We start from the raw sequence: 11,314 nt of genomic DNA, 5'->3' as shown, positions 1-11,314 counted from the left end.
CACTGCATACACCAGCGCATTTTAGCTCCACAGCCTCATTTTTACACTTCCAATATAGTACTACTAATGTTACATGTGTAAATTTGTTACCAAGGGGCATCAGCACAGTCTCGAATGTTCAGCCTAATTAGAAATAATATTATGAATGCTTCAATTTTTGGAAAGAAAAGAAAAAAATATATATATATATATATATATATATATATATATATATATATAATGTACAAAAAGAATTTCAGAGGAAAAGTTTGCCGGAGGCTTTATTTGACCTGTCGGTGTGGTTGCTCCAAACAAAAAAAAAATGTGGGTAAAAACAAGTCCTATAAAGATTTAACATATTAGGATCTAGAGGGATAATTACCAAATAACTCTTGAAAGTTTTTTATCTGTGAAAAATATTAGGGCAAAATGCATAACCTCATTAAAAAGTAATCTGAAAATTGAAGAATTTTTTATATTATTTTTCTACTTTGTTGTCTGAAAATAAATAAATAATGTTGTTAAACAGAAACATGCATAATAAAAAGAGTGTATTTGAAAATTTAAAATCTTACACTGTTTTCAAAGAATAATTTTTACAAACTTGTAAATTGTTTTATGTTTACTGTGTTATCTGATAACGAAATGGATAAGCATTGTCAAAAACTGAAGAACCAAACAGTCTAAACATCATTGCAATACATACCAAAAACAGAAAAAGGCTAAAACATCATTAAGAGTTAGATTATTAGTTTTAAGGGACTCAATTATATAGATAAATTATAAGAGGCGATACAAGCCTTATAAAGCCTCTCTTCTCTTCACTGCAAATCTGCAATCAAAAGGCTCGCTCATTTTCTGTGTATTCCTCAGTACTACTACTAATTAAATATTGAATTAGCTCTTCTTTTCAGTTCTACTAGTTACCCTTTTCATCTCTGAACCATACCCTTGTTGAACTTTGATGTCTACGCCCTTTGAAGAACATGATTACATAGGATTCTCAGAGGTTCCTTCAATGGACAACTCTGAGAAAAGCAATATTACGTCAGAAGATAATAATGGAACCAAAAAAGGTTTGAACTTGAAGGCCACTGAGTTAAGACTTGGCTTGCCTGGCTCTGAGTCACCAGAGAGAGATGGTGGACGTGTGGGGGAGGATAAGAACGGGCACCCACTTGGTGTAGTGAAGGGTTTGGTGTCTGGGGCCAAGAGGGGCTTCTCTGACACCATTGATGGTGGTTCTGGGAAGTGGGTTTTCTCTGGAACTGCTGGATCTGAAGTTGATTTGGCCAAAAGTGGTGGTTTGTTCTCTCCTAAAGGTGTCAATGGAGGTGGGAAGACTCTTGGTGGTGTTGGGTCTGAGAGTAACACTCAGCAGTCTGTGATGGCTTCCAATGCTGTGAAAGATGCTGTCCCGCAGTCACCAAAGCCGGTGCCGGAGAAGAAGCCTCAGAGTTCTGCTGCAAACGCTCATGGGATTGCTCCAGCTTCAAAGTAATTTTCTTTCATCTCCCTCTTTCTCTTTCCAAGAAAGTGAGAGAAAGTTAACTTAGCTCAGTTGCTCAATTCTTTTTTTCTTTTCGTTTTTTTCTTTCTATAAATTGGTTTATGATTTTACTTATTGATGTTCCTGATGGCTTAGAAAAAATTTGTTCATAGGTTATCTTGGTCCATATTATTGTTGGGTTGCTTTCTTAGTCATACAGCTGTGGTGTTTTACAGTCATTTTCTTTTCAGATGTCATATGATAATTGTTGTTTTTGAATTTGTATTTTCTTCTCTGTATTGGGCTGAATTTTGGATTTCTCTAAGTTGTGCTTTTCTTCAACGGCTTCATTTGTTCCATAAAATTCTATTGTCGATACTCTTTAGAGGACTTTTAGGTCTGTGTTTCAGAAGCTTCTTCTTAAAGATGTAGGGGAGTGGCCTGAGATGCATTTCTATCTTTCAGATGTGATAGGGTATTTTTGTTCTGCTCTGTTTTCTTGATGCTTCTCTTTGGTCTATTATTGAATTGCTATAAGACTTTGATTTCCTAAATTAGGAAACAAAAAGTGAACTTAAAACCTTCATCTTTATGGTTGTTAATAAACTTAAATTTCTCTTCCGTGTTCTTGTTTCTGGGAGACAGGGCACAAGTGGTAGGATGGCCACCAATTCGATCATTCCGGAAGAATACAATGGCTAGTAATCTTCCTAAGAATAATGATAATATGGATTCCAAGCTGGGATTGGGATGTCTTTACATCAAAGTCAGTATGGATGGCGCACCATACCTGAGGAAAGTTGATCTCAAAACCTACTGCAGCTACATGGAACTTTCTTCGGCACTGGAAAAGATGTTCAGCTGCTTTACAATTGGTAAGTGCTCAATGAATCCCATCTTTGCTATGCTGCCATGTAACTCCTAGTTATGAAGTCACCAGAATCAAAGTTGGTCTATCTTAATTCCTATGTGAAACTCAGAAATGATTCAATTTTTGTTGGATGTCCAAAAACCCTATTTTGCATTCCGACTGGTATATTCCATACAGTTTCTTTTCATTACTGAAAAATGAAGAGAAATGGATTATTACCATAGATAGGGAAAAAGAAGAAAAAAACAAAAAACAAGCAAAAAAATATTCGAGTTGAGAAATTAACTTCCAGTGATTTGGCTTTTACTGCTGATAGCACTTCTAGAATTTTAATTATATGACTTTTGTGATTCAAAATCAGAGTTTTATATTTTTATTTGATGTTTCTTCTAAAATCTGTAATACTTTTTCTGGTTTCTGACATACACAGATCCCTTTGTTTTATTTGGAGGGTGATCAGTGAGACAATTTTTGGGTATTTTCACAGCTACAGTTGTTATTCTTTGTTGAATCCAAAATTTTCATGCTATGAGAAAATTGTAGACTATTTGGATGTCCCCTTGAATTTAATGCTTTATATAGTTTTTCAATTTAGAAATTTCATCATCTTGAATGAATTTTGTTTTGAGAAAATAGAGACACTTTGAAAATGAAGCTTAAATCATGGTTTATGCCATTTCAAGAAAACCTAATAATGACCACATACGCAGATATATGTTTTAGTTTCCTATTTTTCGAAATAGTTCCATTCAAAATGATCTAGTTCACATACAATACTCAATTAATTATGAGTGGAACCATTGTTATTTAAGGGACGGCTAAAGAGACCCTTTGGTCCTTTTTCTTTTGTACCTATTACTCTTTTGTCATACCAACATAGTTTCGTATTTTGATTTTGTAAAAAGTATCAATGTATTTAAAGACATACATTGATACTTTTTACAGACAGGATACAGAAACATGTGCACGTGCTCTCTCTCTCTTGTAGTTTGTACTTTTTCATGTGAAGGGAGTTAATGTTTGCCATGAGTGACGTTCAGGGCAATGCGGATCTCATGGAGTTACCAGCCGAGATGGATTGAGTGAGAGTCGATTAATGGATCTCCTCCATGGTTCAGAATATGTACTTACCTACGAAGACAAGGATGGTGATTGGATGCTTGTTGGTGATGTTCCCTGGGAGTAAGTGCTATTCCCAACCTGAAATTCTACAAATTTTATGAATGCAGTTCCAGAAAGACACATGCTGGATAATAGTGCTGAAGTCGATCCATTTGATTTGAACTTAAACATATTACACTATATAGGTTGTCAAACTTGGGTGCAATAGCTATTTAGCAATATTCTGATTTTATTCATAAAATGAACATATATACAAACCAATATTTCACAGAGAAAAAAAAAAAAAAAAAAAAAAAAAAAAAAAAAAAATTGGCGGGAAAGGTTATCATAAACTCATAGTAGAAACCCTGTTTCCCAACTTTTCTTCTTTTTTCAATAAATAAGTCGGAGATACCCTGTTTCTGAAGATTGGAGAAAACTTCCGAGATGTTTTGGTGAAAAAGAACAGGAACATTTGGGTCACATGTCCAATACTGTGGAAAAACTAATAAGAGACTTTCTGCTTGCACAAGGGAAGCATTAAAGGAACTTTTGATAAATACGCGTTGCATACTTCTCTATATATTTTTTGTGCTCTTCAAACCTTGTTCTCATCAGTTTTACATAAATTTTCTTAAATTTTTTCTTTTTCTTAGAATTTATATTTCATTTTAATATGCAACTTTTCTTAATTTTTTCAATGTTTTTCATTTCTTTTCCTCATAAGCTTCCAACATAATTCCAAATCACACCACTTTGTGTTTCCTATGTTATTTTAGAAACATGTTTCTTGTTTTGGTTTCTCTTGGTGTTCCCTTTTCAAGTTCCCATTCTAGTTGCTATGGAAAAGGGAGTTTTAAATACAAGTATGATGTGTGTTTAGTTGTTATGAATCATCTGCTGAGTTATCAGAAGAAGATAACTCAGCATACTGCATAAATTGTCTGTCTTGTTTTATGGATTTTCAATCTTGTGGTTCTTAGAAAATTCTGCTGATTTGATCTGAATAATCTTCCACACAGCTTTTATTTTTGTACACCTGATCTTAGTGGAATCATGTTCCATCTCTTTCAATGAAAAACCAGAAAATATAGGAACAAAAGTAAAAAAATTAAGAAAGGGAATTATTTTCATTCTGATTTGATATTCTTCGCTGTTGCAGGATGTTCACTGACTCTTGTAAGAGGCTCAGGATCATGAAAAGTTCAGATGCAATTGGTTTAGGTATGAACTCTTAAATGAAATAGAGCATGCACGATTTATTAAAAGTTCCAATGGTCCAATCCGTAACACAAACTACACGCACATTCTCAATTATCTATTATTATCATATGACAAAATGGCTTCTAACTGTGGCTCTGACCTCCTGTGCATGTTTCTCAGCAAAAAAATATTTAAAGGGGAAACATCCATCATTTTAATGATGGCTCAATGCTAAACTTAATTCAGTCGAGACCTTTTATTTATTATTATTTATTTTTCCTAGTAATATCTGGTTCATACATGAATTGTGTTTTTTTTTTTATTTAGCTCTCTTTAGGGATAAAATTTAGTTAAATACACAGGGCATCTTTCTTTACTATCTCAACCAAATGACCAATATTGATATGTCTTCGCTTTCCCTAACACTAGCTTTATTGTGGACCACGACACTATTTCTCAACAACACAATTATTGGTTGTCACTACCTCACCTGACCATCTTAGTAGGCAGCCTTCCATTTCGTCTCCAATTGGTGCTCCTTGTACCTTCCTCTGTTTTCATTTTAACATCCACGATATTATGCATGCTAATACAATCATAACCATCCTTTCTAACTCTTTAATTTCATTTGCAAACCTTAACCCCGTGATCTTAAAACCCTCTTAACTTTAGCTCAGTCTGCCAGTCTAGCCTAAAAAATCCTTCAATCTCTGTGCATTGGATATTTGAATATTCAAGGACTAAATGGTTATCATAGATAATACACCTCCTAATAAATGCTTTCTGATATGATTTTTGCAGCCCCCAAAGCGATGGAGAAGTGCAAAAATCGTAATTAGTGTGATATTGGAGCTGCGAATTCTCTGTAAGTGAAAGACCTTGAGTATTGTCTCTATCTAAATGCTGGAAACACTGGTTTGGATTCAAGTTTGGGCACCATGTTTAATTACTTGTCTTTGTTTCCATGTATTTTTAAGATTTAGTGTACTGAAAAAACCTTTCTAAGTAGGTAAGTGATATCCCTATTGGTAGTTCTAGCTTTTTTACCTGTGTTTGGTTCCTTATCTCTATTTCTTCCTGTCATGTATTCTGATCGCTCCCTGCTCAAGACTTGAGTCTTCAATACTACATATGTAAATGGCTGTTTGATGTAGCAACTCTCTCTCTCTCTCTCTCTCTCTCACACACACACACACACACTCACACTCACACTCACACTCACACTCATACAGTTGCACGAATTCTTTGTATCTGATGAAGAAGAAAACTAGGTGATTAAATGCATAGTTCCATGGATAACATTATTATTGTAGCTAGAGATAAAGGCTTGTGTGGATGGGGGTTACCATTGAATTTTAGTGTGGACATGTTACATGTGAATTTTGAATGAATGTCATATGGGCTACTCTCCCTCCTAAAAATAAAATAATATATATACACGTAAAAATAAATACAAAACTGTATCTCTAGCTGATGGTTGTTGAGGGGACATGTCCTTACTATTAGAAATGGCATTAAATGAGGAGCCTACATACACGTGTCCATGGAATCAATAATTTACACATTTGTTCTTCGCATTGAAGTTACAGAATCTTAGATACACGAGATGGAAGTGAGAGTAGAGGACCCGGCTCCTCTACATTGCTGAGCTGGGTCCGCTGCTCAATCCAATGGCGGACAGGGAGCCAGCTCAACAGGGAAAACTGACGTAGAGAAAAACGGTGCCGTTCTGGTTGAAGAAAACAAAAAGAAATGAATCAAGCCAACATTGCCTTAAGGTGGCTGGGTTCTCTCCCTAACTATTAACTATGCTAGGAAGAACTGGGTTTCTTGGAGCCACCATCCCCCTTTATGGGTCGGTAATGGGTGTATCTACAGCAAAGCCTAAGTTGGTTTGTACTGATTTTCAAGCTTGGATGAGTCATTGATGGAGTCCTGCAGTACTAAAACAAAATAAAACCAAAACCTCCTGTACGTGAATATGCAGAAAGAAAGAAAGAAAATACAATCATGGGGAAACTAAACAACAGACTCTGTTTGGTAAGTGAGAAAATGAAGGAAAACAAAAGAAATGGCAAAAAAATTTGAGCCTAATTTCGCCATACTTCTCTATCGTCTCTCTTCCTCATTCTTCTCCCCTTTTTTAGGGGTATTTCAAAAACCCAAATTTCTACATTCTTATCTCTCTCGTCTAAACAGTATATTATTCTCATCCTTTTTAGAATTTCAAAATTACTCTCATTTTGAAATTCTGAGACATCTACCTACTTGATAAAAGGATGATGGTTCTTCTGGACATAGGTTAGAAAATGAGAGAGACGGGATGATGGTCCTTTTATTTTTTAAGGGATCTGGCTCCTGCTAAGCTGGCGCACTATTCGCCGTTCGATGGAGTAGCGGACAGCAGTGGACCCAGCTCAGCAACGTCAAAAATCTTTCCCCCTGTGCAACTATAAAGAAGAGAGGGGTTTATACATATATACACACACACACGAGCTGAATTATTAATTTATATAAATAAATGTTTATATATATATATATATATATTAAAATATCAATGATAACAAATGAGTTTTGTCCAAGTAATCAAATGGCATTTGGTCCAACAATATAATTTTTTCATACTCGAAGAGGGGGAGGAGTTCAGTGGCGGGCATAGAGGGGGGTTTGGGTGGGCTAGACCTCCAAAAAAAAAAAAAAAAATTTAGTATAGTATATTCAGTCCAATTTTTTTTAAAAAAAAAAAATTTAATAGTAGTATTAGTCCCCCTTTTAACCTATTTAAAAAAAAAAAATTGCTTATGAAATTGTGTAATTAAATTTATGTTCAATACTAGCCCCCTCATTAATAATTCTTGGATTCGCCCTTGGAGGAGTTCGAGTCCGATTGTGGATAAAAAGTGATAAAGAAAAATAACCCTAACCTATCTTGACCTAACGACAGAGGTAATTAAATATTGACTAGCCGCCAGACTTCTTCAACTTTCAAGCGAAAATATCTCGTTATCAAGGATAACCATTTCTATTAGATAAGAATGATGACAAATCGTATCAAGGATAAGATTTGTCATGGGGTATGTTCAAATCTTATCAAGGATAAGATTTCCACGGGATAAGCTCCATGGGATAAGGACGATGAAATTCCCTTATCAAGAATAAGGGAAGTGACTATAAATACTAAGACGACTCGGGAATAAGGTACACACAAAAAATCTCATACTAAGACTCTTTACGATAGAAGTTCTTTCTCTGAAAACCCCCACTAACTTGATCGTTGGAGGGTCAACGGCCGGCACCACACCGTTGTTTGACTTTGCCATCCTTGTTTTGCAGGAAACGGTGTCGTACTAGGCCGCGGCGAATTTCAACCTCAACAGCTGGCGCCGTCTGTGGGAACGACAATTCCCTTGAATCAATTAATTACTCGGTTGGGTGTATACGTTTGTTGTCCGGTATGGTTATCGAAGGAACACCGTCGCAGGGATCTGGTCAAAGGGAAGAGTCGGGTTTAAACCTAGATGTCCCAAACGACCAGACACGGCTTGCAGCGTTGGAATTGAAGGTCTAAACTCTGAATCAGGGTATGGACCAGTTGATCCAGCAAAATGCAGCACTCCTGCAACACCTTGTTCCACCGGTTTAACAAAGCTTGCCACGACAAAACCTCTCTAATCCAAACAGGGGTAATGGGAATCTGGAGGAGCAGGATAATCATCCTCCCCGACATGAGACAGAAGTGAAACAAAGCCAGGTGGGAAACCGACATAGAGAGGTGATCCACCCCTCTTCCACGGAGTTCCCGACCCCATGAAGACACAACTGTCATTGAAAAGACAGAGGAGATTTCCTACGTTGACCTAGAGATGCAGGATCCCAAGGCAAAGATGGAGGGTGTGATGCAGGCTATGAAGGGGAAAGGCATTGCGGCCATAGATGGTTTGGTGCAGAATACCAACTTGCCATTCAGCCCCTCGGTTATGAAATTCCCCTTGCTAAGCAAATTTAGAATGCCCACAATTGAGAGTTTCGACGGAACTAAAGATCCCCTCGACCACTTGGAGACTTTTCAAGCGCTTATGCACCTGCACGCGATACCATATGAGATCATGTGCAAGACCTTCCCAACGACCCTCAAAGGATCAGCACGGGTATGGTTCAACAAACTAAAGCCAGGAACCATCGAAACCTTTTGATGCTTGATTGAGAGTCACTGCGAGATTACATTAGTCGTTTCAACACGGAGATGTTGCAGGTGGAGGAAGCGGATGACAAGGTGGCCCTAGTCGCCTTCATGGGAGGACTCCAAACCTCGAGATTCCTCTTCTCTTTATCAGAGGAACCTCCTACCAGCATGGCCGAGTTATTGGTTTGAGCTAAAAGACATATGAATGCTGAAGATGCAATGATTGCGAGAAAGGGAAAAGAAGGGGACGATAAGAAGGCAGACAAGAAAAGGCCGGCCCTGACAACCAGAGATGAAAAGGAAACCAAGTATAAGAAACCCATGGTTAATTAAAATGAAAGGGTGTCTCGCTATAAGAACGCGGAGAGGTATACAAATTACACTCTTTTAAATATGCCGATAGATCAAATTTTCCTGCAGATCCAGGATGAACCATATCTGAAGTGGCCACCAAAGTTGAAGTCAGATCCGGCGAGGAGACCTCGTGATAAGTACTGTAGGTTCCATAAAGACCATGGGCACGCCACAGAGGATTGCTTCAACCTCAAGGATCAGATTGAGACTCTGATCCGAATGGGGCATATACGAAAGTTTATTGTTGGGAATGACAGAACCGACATTAATCCACCTAGAGCAGGCCGAGATAATCGTCATCCTGATCAACAACCAATGGGAGAAATCAGGGTCATAGCCGGGGGATGTGCAGGAGGTGGAGAATCAAGCTCAGCTCGAAAGGCTTATGCCAGGAAAATACAAAGCTCATTTGAGGTGTGCGAAGTTAGAGTACAGGTTCAACATCGGAAAATGCCTCGTCTAAGTGATCCTGTTATTATATTCTCGGACGAAGACATTAAGGATGTGCAACAACCTCATGACGACCCCCTCGTTGTCACTATGATGATCGCTAATTATACTACTCGACAAATCTTGGTGGATAATGGAAGTTCGGCTTATATCATTTTCCTTGATGCATTCAGCAAAATGAATATTGGTAAGGAGAAACTCATACCTGCTAGATCACCATTGGTGGGATTCACGGGAGATAAGGTCTACCCTCTAGGAGCTGTCATTCTTCCCGTCACTGTAGGAACCAGCCCGAAACAAGTTACTGTCATGGTAGACTTCCTGGTGGTGGATTGCCTATCTGCTTACAATGTTATCCTAGAAAGAACTACCTTAAACTCGATGAGGGCAATCACTTCGACTTATCATCTTTTGATGCGTTTCTCTACAGAACAGGGCGTAGGCGAACTAAGAGGAGATCAGACCACTGCCAGAGAATGCTATGTTGCGTCTCTGAGAGAAAAGAAGTAGCAAGAGGCTTTGGTTGTCGAAGAAATTGAAGAACAGGAGTGGGATCGAGCCAAGTCAATTGAGGACCTGGTGGAGATATGCTTAAATGACAATGACATAACAAAAAAGGTGAAGATAGGGTCTCTACTCCCCTTAGACTTCATGAATACTCTTATACAATTCCTCAGACATAATCAAGATGTGTTTGCATGGTCACATGAAGACATACCTGGTATTGATCCAGCTACGATCGAGCATTGATTAAACACGGATCCCACAGTCAAACCTATCAGGTAAAAACGAAGAACATTTGCTGCGAAGAGGAACATGACTATATCAGAAGAGGTGAACAAGCTTCTGAAAGCTGATTTCATCCAAGAGGTCAATTATCCCGACTGGTTGGCCAATGTTGTTTTGGTAAAAAAGGCCAATGGAAAATGGAGGTTGTGCGTAGACTTTACCGATTTAAATAAGGCGTGCCCCAAAGATAGCTTCCATCTACCAAGAATCGACATGTTAGTAGAAGGAACGGCTGGCCATGAGTTGCTCAGTTTCATGGATGCATATTCAGGATATAACATGCGTCTACCAGATAGAGAAAAGACATCTTTTGTCACGGACAGAGGTTTGTATTGCTACAAGGTGATGCCTTTTGGGCTCAAAAATGCTGGTGCAACATACCAGCGGCTAGTCAACTTGATATTCAAGAATCAAATTAGAAGGAATATGGAGGTATATGTGGATGACATGCTGGTAAAAAGCTTGAAAGCTCAAAACCACCTAGTTGATCTACAGGAAACATTCCAAGTCCTCAGGAAACACCAAATGAAACTCAACCCAGACAAATGTGCCTTTGGTGTCTCCTCAGGGAAATTCCTTGGTTACATGGTAAGCAGGAGAGGGATAGAGGCCAACCCCGAGAAAATCCAGGCAATTCTCAACATGTGATCTCCAGCATCGACTAAGGAACTTCAAAGATTGATAGGAAGAATCGCCGCTCTGAACAGGTTGATTCCCAGGGCAACGGATAGATGCCTACCTTCTTTCGTGTGCTCAGGAAAGCTTTTTCATGGACACCTGAGTGTGAGCAAGCTTTTACAGAGCTGAAGGAGTATCTCACTTCACCACCGTTACTATCACGGGCAATGCAAAGAGAGCAGTTGTATTTGTACTTGGCGGTTTCTCCATCAGCAGT

At 38.1% G+C, this 11,314-nt stretch overlaps 2 protein-coding genes across 2 annotated transcripts; both read left to right on the top strand.

The window, feature by feature from the left end:
- The first annotated feature begins 712 nt into the window (after nt 1-712).
- Nucleotides 713-5,796, top strand: LOC132277185 (auxin-responsive protein IAA27). The gene is made up of 5 exons (XM_059778960.1): nt 713-1,476; nt 2,114-2,343; nt 3,380-3,521; nt 4,603-4,664; nt 5,445-5,796. Exons 1-5 carry the CDS (start codon nt 944-946, stop codon nt 5,480-5,482), a joined length of 1,005 nt encoding a protein of 334 aa, XP_059634943.1. The 5' UTR covers nt 713-943; the 3' UTR covers nt 5,483-5,796.
- A 3,231-nt stretch (nt 5,797-9,027) lies between these two features.
- On the top strand, nt 9,028-10,140 carry LOC132278409 (uncharacterized). The gene is made up of 2 exons (XM_059780199.1): nt 9,028-9,150; nt 9,247-10,140. Exons 1-2 carry the CDS (start codon nt 9,028-9,030, stop codon nt 10,138-10,140), a joined length of 1,017 nt encoding a protein of 338 aa, XP_059636182.1.
- The last annotated feature ends 1,174 nt before the right edge of the window (nt 10,141-11,314 follow it).

The sequence above is a fragment of the Cornus florida genome, unplaced genomic scaffold (genome assembly GCF_030987335.1).
Source record: "Cornus florida cultivar Cherokee Brave unplaced genomic scaffold, ASM3098733v1 CherokeeBrave_3.0.0_Hap2_Chr10, whole genome shotgun sequence".
Lineage (NCBI taxonomy): Eukaryota > Viridiplantae > Streptophyta > Magnoliopsida > Cornales > Cornaceae > Cornus > Cornus florida.
Note: the sequence above shows the minus strand (reverse complement) of the source record. Positions and strands in the feature narration are given on the sequence as shown.